The 21,676-nt window shown below is 48.3% G+C and overlaps 1 protein-coding gene across 1 annotated transcript in view; it reads right to left on the bottom strand.

The window, feature by feature from the left end:
* The window catches only part of LOC120037097 (neuron navigator 3-like), a gene marked incomplete at its 3' end in the record, with an annotated part of 135,074 nt that extends 114,609 nt beyond the window's left edge, over nucleotides 1-20,465 (bottom strand). The window contains exon 1 of the mRNA XM_038983274.1: nucleotides 19,962-20,465. Within this exon, the coding sequence (XP_038839202.1) occupies nucleotides 19,962-20,222 (261 nt within the window). The remainder of the gene's footprint in view (nucleotides 1-19,961) is intronic.
* Nucleotides 20,466-21,676: the final 1,211 nt, after the last annotated feature.

Here is a 21,676-nt window from a genome sequence, read left to right on the forward strand (position 1 = left end):
ACACATTAACAACGTACACATTAACAACGTACACATTAACAACGTACACATTAACAATGTACACATTAACACACGTACACATTAACAACGTACACATTAACAATGTACACATTAACACACGTACACATTAACAACGTACACATTAACAACGTACACATTAACACACGTACACATTAACAACGTACACATTAACAACGTACACATTAACAAACGTACACATTAACAACGTACACATTAACACACGTACACATTAACAACGTACACATTAACAACGTACACATTAACAACGTACACATTAACACACGTACACATTAACAACGTACACATTAACAACGTACACATTAACAACGTACACATTAACACACGTACACATTAACAACGTACACATTAACACACGTACACATTAACAACGTACACATTAACAACGTACACATTAACAACGTACACATTAACAACGTACACATTAACAACGTACACATTAACACACGTACACATTAACAACGTACACATTAACAACGTACACATTAACACACGTACACATTAACAACGTACACATTAACAACGTACACATTAACACACGTACACATTAACAACGTACACATTAACAACGTACACATTAACAACGTACACATTAACACACGTACACATTAACACACGTACACATTAACAACGTACACATTAACAACGTACACATTAACAACGTACACATTAACAACGTACACATTAACAACGTACACATTAACAACGTACACATTAATAACGTACACATTAACAACGTACACATTACAACGTACACATTAACACACGTACACATTAACAACGTACACATTAACACACGTACACATTAACACACGTACACATTAACAACGTACACATTAACAACGTACACATTAACAACGTACACATTAACACACGTACACATTAACAACGTACACATTAACAACGTACACATTAACACACGTACACATTAACACACGTACACATTAACAACGTACACATTAACAACGTACACATTAACAACGTACACATTAACAACGTACACATTAACACACGTACACATTAACACACGTACACATTAACAACGTACACATTAACAACGTACACATTAACAACGTACACATTAACAACGTACACGAGCTCAGATCACAACCACACACACAATGAGAGGGAGCTAAAGTGTATAACACTGCTCTCCCATTCCATCTGAGGTTTTTGTAAGGTACCTTGTAGCAAGAGGCATAAACCTATGTTTTTCCTGCTCCGCTTACATAGGAACACCTGTGAGAATTGCGCACTGAAGTTCCACTCTCTCTCACCTATCTGTTCTTCTCATCAGCCACACTACCGTAAACCATCAAACTGGCTTCATCTCCCTCACCTGGAATAAGAAACCTAAGGTAGTAGAAGTAAAGGGCCAAGTGTGACATTTTGATCAAGAAGCTTTGGAACACATTCAGTAGGCCTCCACATTGTCCAGACTGATATCTGGATAAGCAGTCACAATCATTTGATAGTGCGTCTCTCTAACTTTTTCCCAACACTCCAAACCCCTGTTCAGGTCATAGAGAAGCCGACGGAGCAGAGGGGATTTGGACAGCCAAAGTTGGAAGCATGTGATTTTCCTCTTCTTACTATACCACTGCTGGGATGGCCAGATGTTTGTGATCAACATAGGGCTCGTTAGTCCGTGGGAGAGGACACTCTTTTTACCCAGAGGCCCTCTCTCCGGTAGAAGGAGGCGTGGGATTGGCTGGCGGGGGGAAGAGCCGGACACCCTGCTCTTTCAACACATTTGCAGAGCAGCAAGCTGGTGGAGTGAACCCAAACATCCTGTTTTACAGCACAGTCAGCAAACACACTGATCCTTTGGCCCGGTCGGCACGGCTTTCAGCAGCGTGGAGCGTGGGCCGTGACTCAGGCCGGACCTTCAGCGCGTTGTGTTTCCCCTCTTGATTGATACAAATAGCTCGGTGTAAATAAGATGACAGTTTCTCCTAAACAGTGCTTCGGAGAGAGTGTCAAGCTCATGGAGTGAGCGGGAGAGCACATCCTCAGCTTATTTCAACAGCTTACATGTTGTGTACTGTGACTGATACCATATGCCTACGTTGATAATTGATTCTAGTGCACAGTAATATGGGGAATGTTTCAACAGAATGAATCCCGTGTAAATCCATCTGAAACGGATATTTCAGATTAGATTTCACAAAAACTGTCTGACCATGTTGCTGCATCAGAGACAGGCTGGCTGACAAGCCTTCCATCTTTCCCACGCACCACCGTCTCCCGGCAGCAGCTTCCCGTCTCTCCAGCGGTTGAAGCTATTGTGCAACACATATATACTTCCCCCCCCAAACCTCAGCGCCAGAGGATCTTTTCACCCTAAACGCCGTAACTCAAGCCTCCTCCCCAAGACTAATGGCCCCTGTCAAGCGCACAGAATTTAATATCAGCGAGCGCCTATCCGACGACAAGGAAGAGGGGCGATGTTTAACAGCCCACTCCCAGGCTGTCCTCCATTATAGCTCTGCTTCTGTGCACATCCCACTGGATAGGAGTTAGTGGACAAGCCCAGATCAAAGGGGCGAGATGGGGGAACAGACCCTCCCACCACCCCAATGATTGCGTTCGTACACACTAAACAATGTGGTTCTATTTAAAACGTCTTGACTCCAGATTACTGAAAATATTAAGTTGCTTAAACGCGCTGAAGGCCGTGCTGCGCCAGTACAACAACTCCCCCCCCCCCCCCCCCCCCCCATCACCCTCTTCTCTCCTCCCTCAGCTGTTCCCTCAGAGGATGAAGGAGGAGCCAGATGCGGGCCTACTAGTCTTTAAAACCTGAATTAGGTGCCTGTATCTGCTTCCAATACAGCGACCGTTAAACCTCCCGTCCACATCTTCTTTGAATGAAGAGCAGAGGTACGCGCCAGGCGCCGTTAGCGCTGCTCAGTGCCCAGATTTACCTCAACCCACTTCTCTTTTTCTACTGCGGGGAAAAGGTGGGAAGCATCTTTTGAAAGCCAACTGTCTCCTTTGTTCATCTATACAGGCGGAAAACCTTGGTAAATCACTTTAAGGTGTCTCTTTCGCGTCAGACGCACAGCTCCGCTGAACACAAAAGCCTCTGTCTCTTGCTATCCGAGTCTGAACAGATAAATACAGTGAAGAATACACAAGTGATATTAGTTGGTATAGAGAGGAATGTTCGGTGCCAGACATAAAGCACACCATAGACTTTGGTCCGACAGCCGTTGGCGAGCGACCCCTCTCACATAAAGGCTGTGGTTGGACACAATGAGTCTCTTGTCCCTCTGTCATAACACAAGTAATGACACTCCCTTCCAAGATGGCCGCCACTCCTTCCAGCTCATTAACAGATTATGAAAGAATATTTGTTTGCCCATTCTTCTTAGCGTCAAGGACCATCACACATCGCCCCCGGAGGTTAATGGCTGCCGTGAACCGAGTGTGAACCTATCATGGGTGTAGATACATAAACGAAAGAAAAATACAAAGATTCCCTGTGTTTCAAAACATCCTACTTATTTACCATGTGGGCAAGGCAATTACGCTATTAAGGAGATTACACTGACAAATATGAGTCTATAGAGCCATTTCTATTCATCAACAGTGAATAGAGATGAACTTGTTCCTTCATCCGGGAGCACAAAGCAGTGCACAGAGGTCGTTTCTCATGAGCGTGGGCCCAGCAATGGCCGCCCCTTGGCCGGTCGACAAACTTCAACAGTAACAGTACTGGGAAGAAATTAAACTCAGACTCTCAAACGGTCTCACAAGACGCATCAAGGATTGGGCTGTAAAAACATAGGCGCTTTCACAACACAAGTTGGCCAGTAAATAAGCTAAGTGCAATTCGTGTCAGGAGACTACCCTGTGAGAACAACTAGCCAGAGCATAAATACCAGAGGTTTGTTAGAGAGGCAGAATGAGGGGAAAAAGAGGGATAGGAGGAGAGAAGGAGAGGGGAAGAGGGAGAAGGAGGAGGGGGAGAATGAGGGGGAGAAGGAGGGAGAGGAGGATGGGGAGAAGGATGGGGAGAAGGAGGAGGAGAAGGAGAGAGAGAAGGAGAAGGAGAAGGAGAGAGAAGGAGGAGGAGATGGAGAAGGAGAGAGAGAAGGAGAGGGGGAGAAGGAGAGAGAGGAGGATGGGGAGAAGGATGGGGAGAAGGAGGAGGAGATGGAGAAGGAGAGAGAGAAGGAGAGGGGGAGAAGGAGAGAGAGAAGGAGAGGGGGAGAAGGAGAGCCAGAAGGAGGGAGAGCAGGGAGAGGGAGGAGAGGAGGGAGAGGAAGAGAGGGAGAAGGAGGGGGAGAATGAGGAGGAGAAGAGAGAGAGAGAGAGAGGAGGAGGAGGAGGAGAAGGAGGGGAGAAGAGACAGAAGAAGGAGGAGAATGAGAGAGAGGAGGGGAGAAGGAGAGAGAGAATGAGGGGGAGAAGAGAGAGAGAAGGAGGAGAAGGAGGGGGAGATTTCAGTTCCGGGCTCCAGGGGCAAAGCTGAGGGGCAGTAGTTCATGTTAACAGTCATTAATGGCAGAGTTAACATACTTTATGGGCAAACTTAACACTCTTTAACGGCAACGCTATTAAGGCCCGGTGTGGAGACGGAAATGAGTTGTACAAAAGAGAAGTATATTTGCACTGTGGTAGAGAGCACCCTTACATTAGGACACTGTGGTAGAGAGCACCTTACATTAGGACACTGTGGTAGAGAGCACCTTATATTAGGACACTGTGGTAGAGAGCACCTTACATTAGGACACTGTGGTAGAGAGCACCTTATATTAGGACACTGTGGTAGAGAGCACCTTAAATTAGGACACTGTGGTAGAGAGCACCTTATATTAGGACACTGTGGTAGAGAGCACCTTATATTAGGACACTGTGGTAGAGAGCACCTTATATTAGGACACTGTGGTAGAGAGCACCTTATATTAGGACACTGTGCTTGCAGAGGACCAGACACAGGCAGTGTAAAGCTGTGTACAGTAGAGAAGAGAATCACCCTGGACAGACGTGACCAGACCAAATCAGAAATTCCACTTTGCAGAAGAAATTCACAATGTTCACCATATTCTCTGTACTGCCACTGGGTCAGAGCCATTTGCCCTCGTACCGTGAGAAACCCAAGAACTGATTGGTTACAGCTTCGCCCACGTTCACAGTCACCGCTACCCTTTCTCCCGCACGCCTGTGAACTCGGTAGGCTGGACACACGCACGCACGCACACACGCACACGCACACGCACACGCACACACACACACACACACACAGAGAGAGACAGGGCCAGGCAGTCCCAAAAAAGCAGGCTCCCCTCTCAGCACAACATCCACTTTCACACTCCATTTACCATGACCAAAAGGGAAAGTACAGATCAAGCGCTGCCACAATGCACTGTACACGCTGTCAGGGAGCGAAAGGGCCCAGTTGGACGAGATGTCCAGTCCGTGGGGGATGTCACAACAATTCTCTGGGGTATGCTCCAACCCTCAGTATTTTAGCAAATGAGATAATTGTGTACTAAAAACAAATCCTTTACAAGGAACTGCCCGGGAGTAAACACTGCATATAGAATATGGTAATGAGATCCATGTTATATTTGATAGTGTTTTACATAAGCCGCACAGACATGTTTTAAAAAGGATCCAACTGACATGAGTACAATGAAATAAAGGAACAATAATGACCATGGATGCTTGTAGGACCCCTACCCCTGTATGACTCCATCATACAATACTAACTCTTCTAACAGCATGTGTGGCATTACTCACTAGAATACATAAACACAGGCCAAAGGCAAAGAGACAGCAACCCATATCCAGGACATAGAGAATGGGCTTTCCTCTCATGAAATCCATTAAAACAGGCTTGTCTGTGTGTCTCAAATGGTACCCTATTCCCCATGTAGTGCACTATATTTAACCAGGGCTCTGGCCAAAAGTAGTGTACTATATAGGGACTAGGGTGCCATTTGAGACGCAACTTTAGTATGGTGTAATAGTCCAGTGCACTTTGCTCTAGTCAAGTCCTCTCTGACCGCCATTTACCTTCTATATGCTACCAGGTCCATTACCCAGGAGCCCGAAGGGCAGGAAATCCCAGAATTGTGTTTGCTAGTTAGGGAGTGTTAATGTGTGTAAGGCCTGAATCACAAGGTAACACAGATCTCTCCTGACTCACGCCACCCTCCACTCCCCTCTCCCCTCTCCTCTACTCCTCTACCTACCCTCTCCTCGTCTACCCTCTCCTCTCTTCTCTCTTCCTCTCCCCTCTCCTCCTCTACCCTCTCCTCTCCTCTTCCTCTACCCTACCCTCCCCTCTCTTCCTCTACCCTCCACTCTCTTCCTCTACCCTCCCCTCCTCTACCCTCCCCTCTCTTCCTCTACCCTCCACTCTCTTCCTCTACCCTCTCCTCCTCTACCCTCTCTTCTCCTCTTCCTCTACCCTCCCCTCTCTTCCTCTACCCTCCACTCTCTTCCTCTACCCTCCACCCTCTTCCTCTACCCTCCCCTCCTCTACCCTCCCCTCTCTTCCTCTACCCTCCCCTCTCCTCCTCTACCCTCCACTCTCTTCCTCTACCCTCCACTCTCTTCCTCTACCCTCCACTCTCTTCCTCTACCCTCCTCTACCCCCCCTCTCTTCCTCTACCCTCACCTTTCCTTCCTTCTCCTCCTCTACCCTCCCCTATCCTCCTCTACCCTCCTCTACCCTCCCCTCCACTCTCTTCCTCTACCCTACCCTCCCCTCTTCCTCTACCCTCCCCTCTCCTCCTCTACCCTCCCCTCTCCTCCTCTACCCTCCCCTCTCCTCCTCTACCCTCCCATCGCCTCCTCTTTCCTTCCATCTCCTCCTCTTTCCTTCCCTCTCCTCCTCTTTCCTTCCCTCTCCTCCTCTACCCTCCTCTACCATTCCCTCTCCTCCTCTACCCTCCACTCCTCCTCTACCCTCCCCTCCTCCTCTACACTCCCCTCTCTTCCTCCTCTACACTCCCCTCTCCTCCTCCTCTACACTCTGCTCTCCTCCTCTTCTCCTCTACCCTCCCCTCTCCTCCTCTACCCTCTCCTCTTCTCCCTCCTTCTCTACCCTCTCCTCTCCTCCCCTCCTCTCCTCCTCCTCTACCCTCTCCTCTTCTCCCCTCTCCTCTTCTCCTCTCTCCCTCCTCCACATTAGCGGTGTGCGGGCTGTCGGCTAGCTGTCCTAGGCCCTGCTGATTGCTAATGAGGCCGGTGTTGTGGTTTCACAGATGTTCCTCCCCGGTGCAAAGCCCAGACAGAGGCCGGGACAGGGGAGAGGGGGGAGTGAAGGGGGTATGGGGTGACCTCTGTGTGTGGTAGAGATAATCAGTGGTGGTCTCAGTGCCAGGTGTGTGGACTGAACCCCCTCATGTCTGTCTCATCAAAACATCTTCCGAGAGACGGAGGGAGAGAGGGGGACATGAGGAGAGAGAAAGGAGAAGGCTGAGAGGGTAGAGAGAGAGCAGGGTAAAGAGACGTACATGAAGGGAGTACAGAGAGATTCCAGGAGGGAGGGAAAGGGGAGGAAAGAGTGGTAGTGACTAATGAGAGGAATGCCCAGAATGAGGCTTTATCCCAAATTGCATCCTATTCCCTATATAGTGCACTACTTCTGACCAGGGACCATTGGCCACCCATAGGACTCTGGGTAAAAGTAGTGCACTATATATGGAATAGAGATGCCATTTGGGACGCAGAAAGAGCAAGAGGATAGAGTGGAAAATGGAGGGGATTTGAAAAGAAGGGATTGAGAGAGAGAGATAATAAAGGACACAGGAGGGAACCTGAAGCAAGGGTGATGAACTAAAAGATGGTGGAAAACAGCTAACGAGACAAACGGAGAGAGTTCGAGGGAAAGGTGAAAGACAAGATGCACCTACGTGTGTCAAATCAAATCAAATTATATTTGTCACATGCGCCGAATACAACAGGTGTACTTACAAGCCCTTAACCAACAATGTGTGTGTGTCTGTTCTTGTGTGTGTTCATGCGTAAGTGTGTGTGTGTGTGTGTGTTCATGCGTAAGTGTGTGTGTGTGCTGTACCCTGAGTATGGCCTTGGCCCCTGTTTCTTTTGTTCTTTTATGGCGTGAAACAACAAGCCAGTGGCATTGGAGAGCCCTGCCTCTCTAAGATCATTTAACAGCCATACCTTTGAACTAGCAGAAGGCCCAGAGGGACTGTGTGGATCTGTTGTGTGGACCTGCTGCCTGGTGTCTGTGTGTGTGTGTGTGGTTGTGCGTGTGAGGCCTCTCACGCAGGGGATTGTGAGGCTGTACTGCTACAGCATGGGTGACAGTCCTGCATCCAATCATCTCTAGTACCATGCGAGTACGCCGTGAACATAACAGAGGGATGAAGAGATCACAGAAAAAACATTCAAGGAAAAAGGCTAAAAGAGGTATCAGGCCCACCATAAGAGGTACCAGGATCACTATAAGAGGTAACAGGACCACTATAAGAGGTAACATGACCACTATAAGAGGTAGCAGGACCACTATAAGAGGTATCAGGCCCACCATAAGAGGTAACAGGACCACCATAAGAGGTAACATGACCACTATAAGAGGTAGCAGGACCACTATAAGAGGTAACAGGACCACTATAAGAGGTAACATGATCACTATAAGAGGTAACAGGACCACTATAAGAGGTAGCAGGACCACTATAAGAGGTAACAGGATCACTATAAGAGGTAACAGGATCACTATAAGAGGTAACAGGACCACCATAAGAGGTAGCAGGACCACTATAAGAGGTAACAGGATCACTATAAGAGGTAGCAGGACCACCATAAGAGGTAGCAGGACCACTATAAGAGGTAGCAGGACCACTATAAGAGGTAACAGGACCACTATAAGAGGTAACAGGATCACTATAAGAGGTAACAGGATCACTATAAGAGGTAACAGGATCACTATAAGAGGTAACAGGACCACTATAAGAGGTAGCAGGACCACTATAAGAGGTAGCAGGACCACTATAAGAGGTAGCAGGACCACTATAAGAGGTAGCAGGACCACTATAAGAGGTAGCAGGACCACCATAAGAGGTAACAGGACCACTATAAGAGGTAGCAGGATCACTATAAGAGGTAACAGGACCACTATAAGAGGTAACAGGACCACTATAAGAGGTAACAGGACCACCATAAGAGGTAACATGATCACTATAAGAGGTAGCAGGACCACTATAAGAGGTAGCAGGATCACCATAAGAGGTAACATGACCACCATAAGAGGTAGCAGGACCACTATAAGAGGTAGCAGGACCACCATAAGAGGTAGCAGGATCACCATAAGAGGTAATAGGACCACTATAAGAGGTAACAGGACCACCATAAGAGGTAACATGATCACTATAAGAGGTAGCAGGACCACTATAAGAGGTAACAGGACCATTATAAGAGGTACCAGGACCATTATAAGAGGTGAAATACCCACAATAAGAGATAACAGGATCCCTATAAGAGGTAACATTACCATTATACGAGGTAACAGGATCACTATAATAGGTAACAGGACCACCATAAGAGGTAACAGGACCATTCTAAGCGGTAACAGGACCACTTGTGCCCATTATCTTGTTTGTCACTACTGTAGCCTCGAGGTTCGGGGTCAAATGCAGCCCAATGTGAGGCCAATACTTTTTCAATGGCGAGCATGCTGTATCCATTAAGTTTGTTGTTTTTCAATTTACTCTCCAAAATGTACCACAGAGCCCGATATACCTCAAGCCTTGTCTCAAAAGCTAGTCCCTGGAAAAACAGGATGCCTCTGAAATCCTTCACCGTTAACCCGGCGGGCTTTTTTTAAAGACCTATTATTCTTCCTGTTTCACACAAAGACTGACTCGAGATCCACAGAAGTTATTTATAACTGGTGCGGCCGTACTGTAAACACCATACCCTCTGTGTGTTCTCCCTCCAAGCTTTACACAAGGAGCCGGCAGTTGACTCCCCACGGCACGAATACCAATAAAAACTGACAGAGAGAGAGAGTGAGAGAGAGACATAGACATATATATATAGAGAGACAGACATACAGGTAGAGAGACAGACAAAGAGAGAGACAGACATACAGGTAGAGAGACAGACAAAGAGAGAGACAGACAGACAGACAGACAGACAGACAGACAGACAGACAGACAGACAGACAGACAGACAGACAGGGAGAGAGACAGACAGACAGGGAGAGAGACAGGGGGAGAGACAGGGGGAGAGACAGGGGGAGAGAAGGGGAGAGAGACAGAGAGAGAGACAGAGAGAGAGACAGAGATAGAGACAGACAGAGAGACAGACAGAGAGAGAGAAAGTGAGAGAGAGAGACAGACAGACAGACAGACAGACAGACAGACAGACAGACAGACAGACAGACAGACAGACAGACAGACAGACAGACAGACAGACAGACAGACAGACAGACAGACAGACAGACAGACAGACAGACAGACAGACAGACAGACAGGGGGAGAGACAGACAGACAGGGGGAGAGACAGACGGACAAACAGGGGGAGAGACAGGGGGAGAGACAGGGGGAGAGAGACAGAGAGAGAGACAGAGAGACAGACAGAGAGAGACAGACACAGAGAGACAGACACAGAGAGAGAGACACAGAGAGAGAGACAGACAGAGAGAGACAGAGAGAGACAGAGAGAGAGACAGACAGAGACATACACAGAGAGAGAAAGAGAGAGAGACATACACAGAGAGAGACAGATAGACAGAGAAAGAGAGAGAGAGAGAGAGAGAGAGAGAGAGAGAGAGAGAGAGAGAGAGAGAGAGACAGACAGACAGAGACATACACAGAGAGAGAAAGAGAGAGAGACATACATAGAGAGAGACAGATAGACAGAGAGAGAGAGAGAGAGAGAGAGAGAGACAGACAGACAGACAGACAGACGGAGACATACACAGAGAGAGAAAGCGAGAGAGACATACACAGAGAGACAGATAGACAGAGAAAAAGAGAGAGAGAGACAGACAGACAGACATACAGACATGGGGAGAGACAGGGGAGAGACAGACAGAGAGACAGGGGGAGAGAGACAGAGAGAGAGACAAAGAGAGAGAAAGACAGACAGAGAGAGACCAGAGGAATGAGAGGCAGGAATGTAGTAGTTACCCCTTTATCAACAGGGGTTAGTGTGTCCATGCCCGCCCATCACCATATCTCTCCATCAGTCAACATTTGTTGAGATACAGGTTGTGGTGGGTCTCTTGCCTGGGTGGGAACGTTGGTGTTTGAATACAGAGAAATGTCCCCAGAGGTCCTGTGTAAATATCCCTGTTATCCCAGAGGTCCTGTGTAACTCTCCCTGTTATCCCAGAGGTCCTGTGTAACTCTCCCTGTTATCACAGAGGTCCTGTGTAACTCTCCCTGTTATCCCAGAGGTCCTGTGTAACTCTCCCTGTTATCCCAGAGGTCCTGTGTAACTCTCCCTGTTATCACAGAGGTGCTGTGTAACTCTCCCTGTTATCCCAGAGGTCCTGTGTAACTCTCCCTGTTATCCCAGAGGTCCTGTGTAACTCTCCCTGTTATCCCAGAGGTCCTGTGTAACTCTCCCTGTTATCCTAGAGGTCCTGTGTAACTCTCCCTGTTATCCTAGAGGTCCTGTGTAACTCTCCCTGTTATCCCAGAGGTCCTGTGTAACTCTCCCTGTTATCCCAGAGGTCCTGTGTAACTCTCCCTGTTTTCCCAGAGGTCCTGTGTAACTCTCCCTGTTTTCCCAGAGGTCCTGTGTAACTCTCCCTGTTTTCCCAGAGGTCCTGTGTAACTCTCCCTGTTATCCCAGAGGTCCTGTGTAACTCTCCCTGTTATCCCAGAGGTCCTGTGTAACTCTCCCTGTTATCACAGAGGTCCTGTGTAACTCTCCCTGTTATCCCAGAGGTCCTGTGTAACTCTCCCTGTTATCCTAGAGGTCCTGTGTAACTCTCCCTGTTATCACAGAGGTCATGTGTAACTCTCCCTGTTATCCCAGAGGTCATGTGTAACTCTCCCTGTTATCCCAGAGGTCATGTGTAACTCTCCCTGTTATCCCAGAGGTCATGTGTAACTCTCCCTGTTATCCCAGAGGTCCTGTGTAACTCTCCCTGTTATCCCAGAGGTCCTGTGTAACTCTCCCTGTTATCCCAGAGGTCCTGTGTAACTCTCCCTGTTATCCTAGAGGTCCTGTGTAACTCTCCCTGTTATCCTAGAGGTCCTGTGTAACTCTCCCTGTTATCCCAGAGGTCCTGTGTAACTTTCCCTGTTATCCCAGAGGTCCTGTGTAACTCTCCCTGTTTTCCCAGAGGTCCTGTGTAACTCTCCCTGTTTTCCCAGAGGTCCTGTGTAACTCTCCCTGTTTTCCCAGAGGTCCTGTGTAACTCTCCCTGTTATCCCAGAGGTCCTGTGTAACTCTCCCTGTTATCCCAGAGGTCCTGTGTAACTCTCCCTGTTATCCCAGAGGTCCTGTGTAACTCTCCCTGTTATCACAGAGGTCCTGTGTAACTCTCCCTGTTATCCCAGAGGTCCTGTGTAACTCTCCCTGTTATCACAGAGGTCCTGTGTAACTCTCCCTGTTATCCTAGAGGTCCTGTGTAACTCTCCCTGTTATCACAGAGGTCCTGTGTAACTCTCCCTATTATCCCAGAGGTCCTGTGTAACTATCCCTATTATCCCAGAGGTCCTGTGTAACTCTCCCTGTTATCCTAGAGGTCCTGTGTAACTCTCCCTGTTATCACAGAGGTCCTGTGTAACTCTCCCTGTTATCCCAGAGGTCCTGTGTAACTCTCCCTGTTATCCTAGAGGTCCTGTGTAAATCTCCCTGTTATCACAGAGGTCCTGTGTAAATCTCCCTGTTATCACAGAGGTCCTGTGTAACTCTCCCTATTATCCCAGAGGTCCTGTGTAACTCTCCCTGTTATCCTAGAGGTCCTGTGTAACTCTCCCTGTTATCACAGAGGTCCTGTGTAACTCTCCCTGTTATCCCAGAGGTCCTGTGTAACTCTCCCTGTTATCCCAGAGGTCCTGTGTAACTCTCCCTGTTATCACAGAGGTCCTGTGTAACTCTCCCTATTATCCCAGAGGTCCTGTGTAACTCTCCCTGTTATCCCAGAGGTCCTGTGTAACTCTCCCTGTTTTCCCAGAGGTCCTGTGTAACTCCCCCTGTTTTCCCAGAGGTCCTGTGTAACTCTCCCTGTTATCCCAGAGGTCCTGTGTAACTCCCCCTGTTATCCCAGAGGTCCTGTGTAACTCTCCCTGTTATCCCAGAGGTCCTGTGTAACTATCCCTATTATCCCAGAGGTCCTGTGTAACTCTCCCTGTTATCCTAGAGGTCCTGTGTAACTCTCCCTGTTATCACAGAGGTCCTGTGTAACTCTCCCTGTTATCCCAGAGGTCCTGTGTAACTCTCCCTGTTATCCTAGAGGTCCTGTGTAAATCTCCCTGTTATCACAGAGGTCCTGTGTAAATCTCCCTGTTATCACAGAGGTCCTGTGTAACTCTCCCTATTATCCCAGAGGTCCTGTGTAACTCTCCCTGTTATCCTAGAGGTCCTGTGTAACTCTCCCTGTTATCACAGAGGTCCTGTGTAACTCTCCCTGTTATCCCAGAGGTCCTGTGTAACTCTCCCTGTTATCACAGAGGTCCTGTGTAACTCTCCCTGTTATCCTAGAGGTCCTGTGTAACTCTCCCTGTTATCACAGAGGTCCTGTGTAACTCTCCCTATTATCCCAGAGGTCCTGTGTAACTATCCCTATTATCCCAGAGGTCCTGTGTAACTCTCCCTGTTATCCTAGAGGTCCTGTGTAACTCTCCCTGTTATCACAGAGGTCCTGTGTAACTCTCCCTGTTATCCCAGAGGTCATGTGTAACTCTCCCTGTTATCCTAGAGGTCCTGTGTAAATCTCCCTGTTATCACAGAGGTCCTGTGTAAATCTCCCTGTTATCACAGAGGTCCTGTGTAACTCTCCCTATTATCCCAGAGGTCCTGTGTAACTCTCCCTGTTATCCTAGAGGTCCTGTGTAACTCTCCCTGTTATCACAGAGGTCCTGTGTAACTCTCCCTGTTATCCCAGAGGTCCTGTGTAACTCTCCCTGTTATCCTAGAGGTCCTGTGTAACTCTCCCTGTTATCACAGAGGTCCTGTGTAACTCTCCCTATTATCCCAGAGGTCCTGTGTAACTCTCCCTGTTATCCCAGAGGTCCTGTGTAACTCTCCCTGTTTTCCCAGAGGTCCTGTGTAACTCCCCCTGTTTTCCCAGAGGTCCTGTGTAACTCTCCCTGTTATCCCAGAGGTCCTGTGTAACTCCCCCTGTTATCCCAGAGGTCCTGTGTAACTCTCCCTGTTATCCCAGAGGTCCTGTGTAACTATCCCTGTTATCCCAGAGGTCCTGTGTAACTATCCCTGTTATCCCAGAGGTCCTGTGTAACTCCCCCTGTTATCACAGAGGTCCTGTGTAACTCTCCCTGTTATCCCAGAGGTCCTGTGTAACTCCCCCTGTTATCCCAGAGGTCCTGTGTAACTCCCCCTGTTATCCCAGAGGTCCTGTGTAACTCTCCCTGTTATCCCAGAGGTCCTGTGTAACTCTCCCTGTTATCCCAGAGGTCCTGTGTAACTCTCCCTGTTATCCCAGAGGTCCTGTGTAACTCTCCCTGTTATCCCAGAGGTCCTGTGTAACTCTCCCTGTTATCCCAGAGGTCCTGTGTAACTCTCCCTGTTATCCCAGAGGTCCTGTGTAACTCTCCCTGTTATCCCAGAGGTCCTGTGTAACTCTCCCTGTTATCCCAGAGGTCCTGTGTAACTCTCCCTGTTATCACAGAGGTCCTGTGTAACTATCAGCACACCGCCACTTCCACGGGGCTTCTCCCTCTCTTCCAGATAAGGAGCCCAGGCAGCCAGACCAGACCACCCATGGCTAGGACACAAGCCCCGGCTCGGCCTCCCTCCCCACCTCCCTCTGTCTCTGACGGGAAGAGCTGGCAGGGACCCCAAGCTCTGCAGACCAGACTAGGCCGGCTGCCTCGGCAGCATCTGAGCTAGTGGGGAGAGGAGCTGTGTTTACATTCCCCACACTAACTCCAGAGCCAGTGAGACCTAAAACAGATCCCTGAGCTCACCACTTTCCTTCTCTCCCTGCTGGCCCCCCCTGCAGGGGCTTATCAGCACCTAGGTGTAGTGAGAGGTGGAGGAGATGTGCCGTTGCACCAAACAAGGCCATGTGCAATCGCACTCTCTGGTTCTTCTCTTCTTGCTGACATTTTGGCAGGTCAGATCAGAGACAAACAACAGGATGTGTGGAAAAAGATCCACAGGACGTATCTTGCCAGTTGTCTGCGCTTCCAGCAAACAAAAACTGATACACATATTCAGGAAGAAGAGGCAACATCCCCGCGCTAAGGTTACACGGCTATGTATGGTTGCCATAGCAGCCAAGGGAACAGAGCATGGCAACAGAGCCTGTGTTTAATGACCTGACCTGAGGCGTCATGTATGTTTCTAAGAGACAAACTGGGTCCAGTAGTCATGTGGGGAATTGTTCTACATGTGCATTGTTTCCATTGGGAAGGAGTGAGAGTAGAGACAGTTGGCCTGTGTCCGATCTCATCTCTGATTGCAGCCTGGCAAAAACGTTACCTTGGTACCTTGATGCATGAAAGGGCCCATGTTTGAATTCCTTACGACTGCATCTTTCCTTTCTCCCTTCCTTGATGTCATAACTGATTAGACATGCGTAGGCAGGCTAACACCACATGGATTAAACCTGCCAGTCATTTCTAATCAGGGATGCACTTCAAACGGAGACAGGGATAGAAACCATACCATGGTGGCCAACCAAAAACGAACCATGATAAATCTCGGCTCAGACACCAGGGCTAGAAACCATACCATGGTGGCCAACCAAAAAAGAACCATGATAAATCTGGGCTCAGACATGAGCAGCAGGGCGTCCATTTCGAGTCTCAGCTGGAAAGTCTAACACATCAGCACCCCACGCTTCTATTGATTCCCTTCAGGAGAATATGTATGTCACTTTCCCATTGCTCTTTCCTGCTTGTAACTGGGATGACCTAGGGAGGATGTGACATCCGCGGTATCACGGAATCAGATGCAGTGACATAGGAAAGGTGTGAAACGAGCAGGTGCTGCTGTTATTCATACTGGCAGGACAAACCTGTCAATCATTCTTCATATGCTGTAACCCAAAGAGAGTTTATTTTGTTTGACCTTATGGCATCAGATTGAATAAAAATGACAACAACAACAAAAAACTCTTAGTGGGAGGTTGAGAAATCGATGATTGTAAAAGGTGCGAAACATGAATAACACTGCTCATGCTCAAGGGCTGCTCACACTCTGGGTGCGTTCCAAATGGCCCCCTTTTCCCTATATAGTGCACTACTTTTAACCAGAACTCTATTGGCCCTAATCAAAAGTAGGACACTATATAAGAAATAGGGTTCCATTTGGGACAAAGCCTCCCTCACCACTGTAGCTGGGTATCTGCCAAGGCTCCGAGCCACAGATCCCATCAGCAGAGCCGTGGCACTTCATTACAACCCCATTCACCTCCAGTACCTCTTCATTCTACAGTGACTGACAAGGTATGTCAGTGAGTACTACAGTGTGTATGTGTGTGTGACTGTGTGTGTGTGTGTGTGTGTGTGTGTCCTGGATCTCATCTCAATCACAGGGAGGAGGATCTCTTGACAGGTCAGCCTTGGATGGATTAACTGAGATCCCGGGGAAGAATGCAGGTGTTACGCAAGACCACCGAAGGAAGGAAGCCTCCTAAGAATGCCAACACATGTACAATCGTATAGATTGAACGCAGACAATCTATTTGTGTGGGCCTGCAAAAGCAGGCCCACACAAATGTACAAATGCACAAATGCATACACACACAGACATACAAATGCTCGCACACACACACCATTTAGCCCTCAATATTATTGAGGCCCTACCCTAAAGCATGGATATTCTAAACACACTCTACAAACCACAGTTATTTATCATTTTCAAACAGAAGCATTGGATATGTTTAGCTCATAATTAGTTTGAAACCGGTTAACATTAAAACCACTTGTCATGTGGAATCCCTCCTTTTATTCCCAATCATGATTAATGGTCTCCAACACATTACAGGCTCTGAAGCAGTGTGTGTTTGTGTCATGAGATTCCATTCAAACTTTCTCTCAGTTAGGAATAACAACACAGTCTGGTAAACACTAAACAAGGAGAGCGGCCAGCCCTGTGCTTAACCAAGGACAAACAAGTCCACACAAGCATCCATTATGCAGCGAGGGTATACACACACACACGCACACACACACTTCTGTTTGATCACCCTGAATCCTTCCTTTCAGCCACTCCACACAGAAGTGAGGAGTAATGATAGCATGTACCCTATCTCTACTACTGTCAGTCACTGTGAGGAGTAATGACAACATGTACCCTATCTCTACTACTGTCAGTCACTGTGAGGAGTAATGACAGCATGTACCCTATCTCTACTTCTGGCAGTCACTGTGAGGAGTAATGCCAGCATGTACTCTATCTCTACTACTGTCAGTCACTGTGAGGAGTAATGACAACATGTACCCTATCTCTACTACTGTCAGTCACTGTGAGGAGTAATGACAACATGTACCCTATCTCTACTACTGTCAGTCACTGTGAGGAGTAATGCCAGCATGTACTCTATCTCTACTACTGTCAGTCACTGTGAGGAGTAATGACAACATGTACCCTATCTCTACTCCGACAGGGGAGGATTACCCCCCCCCCCCCCCCCCCCTTGTTTATGCTGATGGTCAAAAAAGAATAAAATCACCAGGAAACATTTGTTTACTTTAGGAAATCTGTTCACCAAGTATTCCCATGAATAAAAAGAGACGTGAACGTGTCTCAATGTTATCAAGCTATGAACTTATTGTTATTGTCAAATAAAATCTATTTTTGGGCTTAGTTCTGGTCAATGAGCAGTGTACAAATTAGTAGAATTATGTTCTAGCCCCCGACCATCTGCTCCAAAACAAATTGCACTACACTACGACACATCCCAGCTCTTCCCAGCACCTCCCAGCACCTCCCAGCTCCTCCCAGCACCCCCAGCTCCTCCCAGCACCTCCCAGCTCCTCCCAGCACCTCCCAGCTCCTCCCAGCTCCTCCCAGCTCCTCCCAGCACCCCCCAGCTCCTCCCAGCTCCTCCCAGCACCCCCCAGCTCCTCCCAGCTCCTCCCAGCTCCTCCCAGCACCCCCCAGCTCCTCCCAGCTCCTCCCAGCTCCTCCCACTAGAGAAAAGTGAAATAAGTCAAGTGTGTTGTTGTTCCCTCAAGGGTTGTTCACTCTGGGGTTGTTCACTCTGGGGTTGTTCACTCTGGGGTTGTTCACTCTGGGGTTGTTCACTCTGGGGTTGTTCACTCTGGGGTTGTTCACTCTGGGGTTGTTCACTCTGGGGTTGCCTTTTGACACCAAAAGGGAGGGCGCAGAACCCTTTCAACAGCGTGCATAGAAACCGGTGGTTTATGGAGTGCATTTAACAGAGTTACCGGTTCAGCACCGGGTTAACGATAAAACACACTTCCCCTTGCTCTGGCCCTGCATGCCCTTTCCAGTCAGTCACGGACACGCTACAAGGATCCAGGAGGCAGCGCTCAGCTGCCCCGCTCTTTGATGTCAGCACATATTTCCAGGAGAAAAGCGGCCCCTGAGTCAGTTAAGAACTTGAGGACAAAAAAGAAAAAGAAAAGGCTCCCAGAGTGTTCCCAGAAGCTCCAGCAGTAAACAAGGAGACTTGGCCAGAGTGACCAGGAAAACAGGAAAGTCTGTTGGTATTTTGACAGGTCGAAGATGTAGGGCGAGCATGCACTACCAAAACTATTTGGCGGGGATATTTGAAATCCTTTCGCTTCCTTTCCGAGACGGACCCCGCCTTCTCCACTTGTCCTGAGTCCAATTTCCAACATTCTAAAACACTCCCAAAGAACTTGGCACCGGCTGACTTTAGTATGGGAAAGCACTTAAGGCGATCTGTTCATGTATATCATTCGCTAGCCATTCTTACCACGCCTTTTTAATACGTCTGGGCCTGAGAATGGGCTTTAGGAGCGCTCAGAGGGGGGAAACACCAGCTAGCCATCTGAAACGGTACTCCACACAAGGGGAAAGCTGAGAGGAGAGGGGGTGTTTGTATTCAGGGCATGTCAGCTTCAGAGGGGCTTCTCAGGTAGCAGTGATTACTATGCATAGCTTTTTCCTCCTATAAAACAGCCGGCACGGTTCATTTCACAGATAGGGATCTTAATAGACTGAGCGCAATACGACAATGCGGCGCATGCACATGAATGTCAGCACACTGGTTCTGTGACACGTTGCCCCACTTAACGACAGATTTGCGAGTCAACTGACAGAGATTGAGACTGCATCACAGCACAAAGCAATGGAAGGACACAAAAGAGAAATAAAATGGTGCTGAAATGATTTAGAGGCATTTAAAGTATTTATGTCACAATTCCATGTAGTCTATGAGAAAATACCACATCAAAAACAGCTATTTCCTGATTGGGTATCAATAAGGAGGATAGGGTATAGTTGAGGAGGTTTGACATCTACATTTTGAAGTTTGCTCAATGCTGAAAGCAGAGCTCCACCCAATAGTATATAGAGAGCATGGCACCTGCTATAGCTTGCCGAACCAAGACCACATTGATTTCTAAATGAGTCATCTAGTCACACAGAAACAGAACAGTCTAAAACAATCCAACAAGCCTGCCTCTGTTAGGTAGCTCACTCAGACTTGGCCAGCCAGCACAGCCACCTGTAGAGCAAATCAATTCCCCCTGCACAGACAGACATGCAGACAGAAATCATTTAGAGAGTAGAGTTTGAAAGGAGAAGGAGCCGCAGAGTGACAGCATGTCCCCCAATAACAACACACTGTCACTGACCTTGCAGATCTTACTCTCCTCTGTCTCCTTGCTCCGTCCTTGCTGCTTCTGCTGCGTCCTCCTCTCCTGGTACTCTGACTTGAGTGACAGCTGACAGGAGGAGAGCAGGGGGGATTCTGACCCCCTCAGCTCTGGGGTCCTGGCCATGTACCCTCGTGTGGCAGCGGTTCTTCCCGGGTTGGGGATGGGGAGAGCGCTGTGGACCGGCTTGGAGCCCACTGAGGGTTGTCTGAGCTTGGAGGCTACCCCTACCACCGGCATGGTCCGTCACATCCAGAGAGAGAGAGTTCAAAAGCGGACAGGAGGAAGAGTTTGAAAAAAGAGCGAGAGGAGTCTTTTCCCTCAGTTTCCCACACAAGAGAGGCCAAACAAGAGCCCTGTGTCTCCTCCTGACGTCTGGCAGAGAAAAAGAGGGGAAGGAGAAGACAAAATAAAGAGAGGGCTGCCTCTCAGAGAGAAGTCTGGAGAGGGAGAGCAGCCGCAGTCATTCTGTAGCCTACAGCGTGTGGGATTTACAGAAACTGAGAAGGTTTCTCCGCCACCGGTTCACTCCCCCTTTCTCTTGCTCCCCCTCCTCCTCTCTGTCAGAGCTCAACCACTCCTCCCTCTCCATTTCTGTCAGAATTACAAAACCAAACAGTCCTCAGGGGCGTAAACTCCTCTGGAAGGTAACCGCCACTCCACCAGTGATTATAGACCTGGTTAAGTGCATGTCTCTCCCTCTCTCTCTCTCTCTCTCTCTCTCTCTCTCTCTCTTTCTCTCTGAGCAGCATTCCTCAGCAGCACGTTACTCCCCAGCTCCAACTGTCAAAACAGCTCTCTCCGTAGCCGAGCGCTGATCGCTAGAAATAGACACCTCTCACTGGCTGCCTGCATCTGGGGCAGCCCTCCTCTTTGATGAAAGAAATAGTAAAAGTTAAATAAAAAAAGTCCAGTACATAATCCCTCACACTGAAGCAGTTTGTCTGGTTCCTGGGACTATTTTTCATGGCTGAAAGACTTCTAGGTTAAGAAATCTCTGTCTTTCACTCTTTTCCTTCTCCCTCTCTCCCTCCCTCTCCCTCTCTCTCCCTCTCTCCCTCCCTCTCCCTCTCTCTCCCTCTCCCTCTCTCTCCCTCTCCCTCTCTCTCCCTCTCCCTCCCTCTCTCCCTCTCTCCCTCTCTCCCTCTCTCCCTCCCTCTCCCTCTCTCTCCCTCTCTCTCCCTCCCTCTCCCTCTCTCTCTCCCTCCCTCCTGCTCGAGAATATGGCTATGGAAAGACAGGCGGTGAGCAGAGGACTGACACCAGTGTTTGGGAGTTGTGGTTTGTGCAGCATCTGAAAGTGCCACAGCGGGGCAACAACTGCTTCTCTGACAGCCAGGCGGACGGTTGTGGCAGAAAAAACCACCTCCTTGCTAATTCCTGTCAAACAAATAATCAGAACATCCAGAGGAATTGAACAGAAAAGTGGCAACTCTGTTTTCTCTGACAAGAAAAGAGAAAAGGAGGGATATTTTTCATTTAGTCTAGTGGTGAAGGAAAGGGAGTCATTGATCACTAAATGCCATGTACTTTCCTGCTGGCTAAACGCCTCTCTCGACCTAGCTTTTCAACAGCTAGTGGTGAGAAATGGGCAACCCTGAATGCATTTGGAGTTTATTAACTGAACAAAATGTGACATGTAACTGTGGTTTTTAATGGCTCCTAGTGTGGTGTGAGACATAAAAGGGAGTGAA

The sequence above is a fragment of the Salvelinus namaycush genome, unplaced genomic scaffold (assembly GCF_016432855.1).
Source record: "Salvelinus namaycush isolate Seneca unplaced genomic scaffold, SaNama_1.0 Scaffold156, whole genome shotgun sequence".
Classification (NCBI taxonomy): domain Eukaryota; kingdom Metazoa; phylum Chordata; class Actinopteri; order Salmoniformes; family Salmonidae; genus Salvelinus; species Salvelinus namaycush.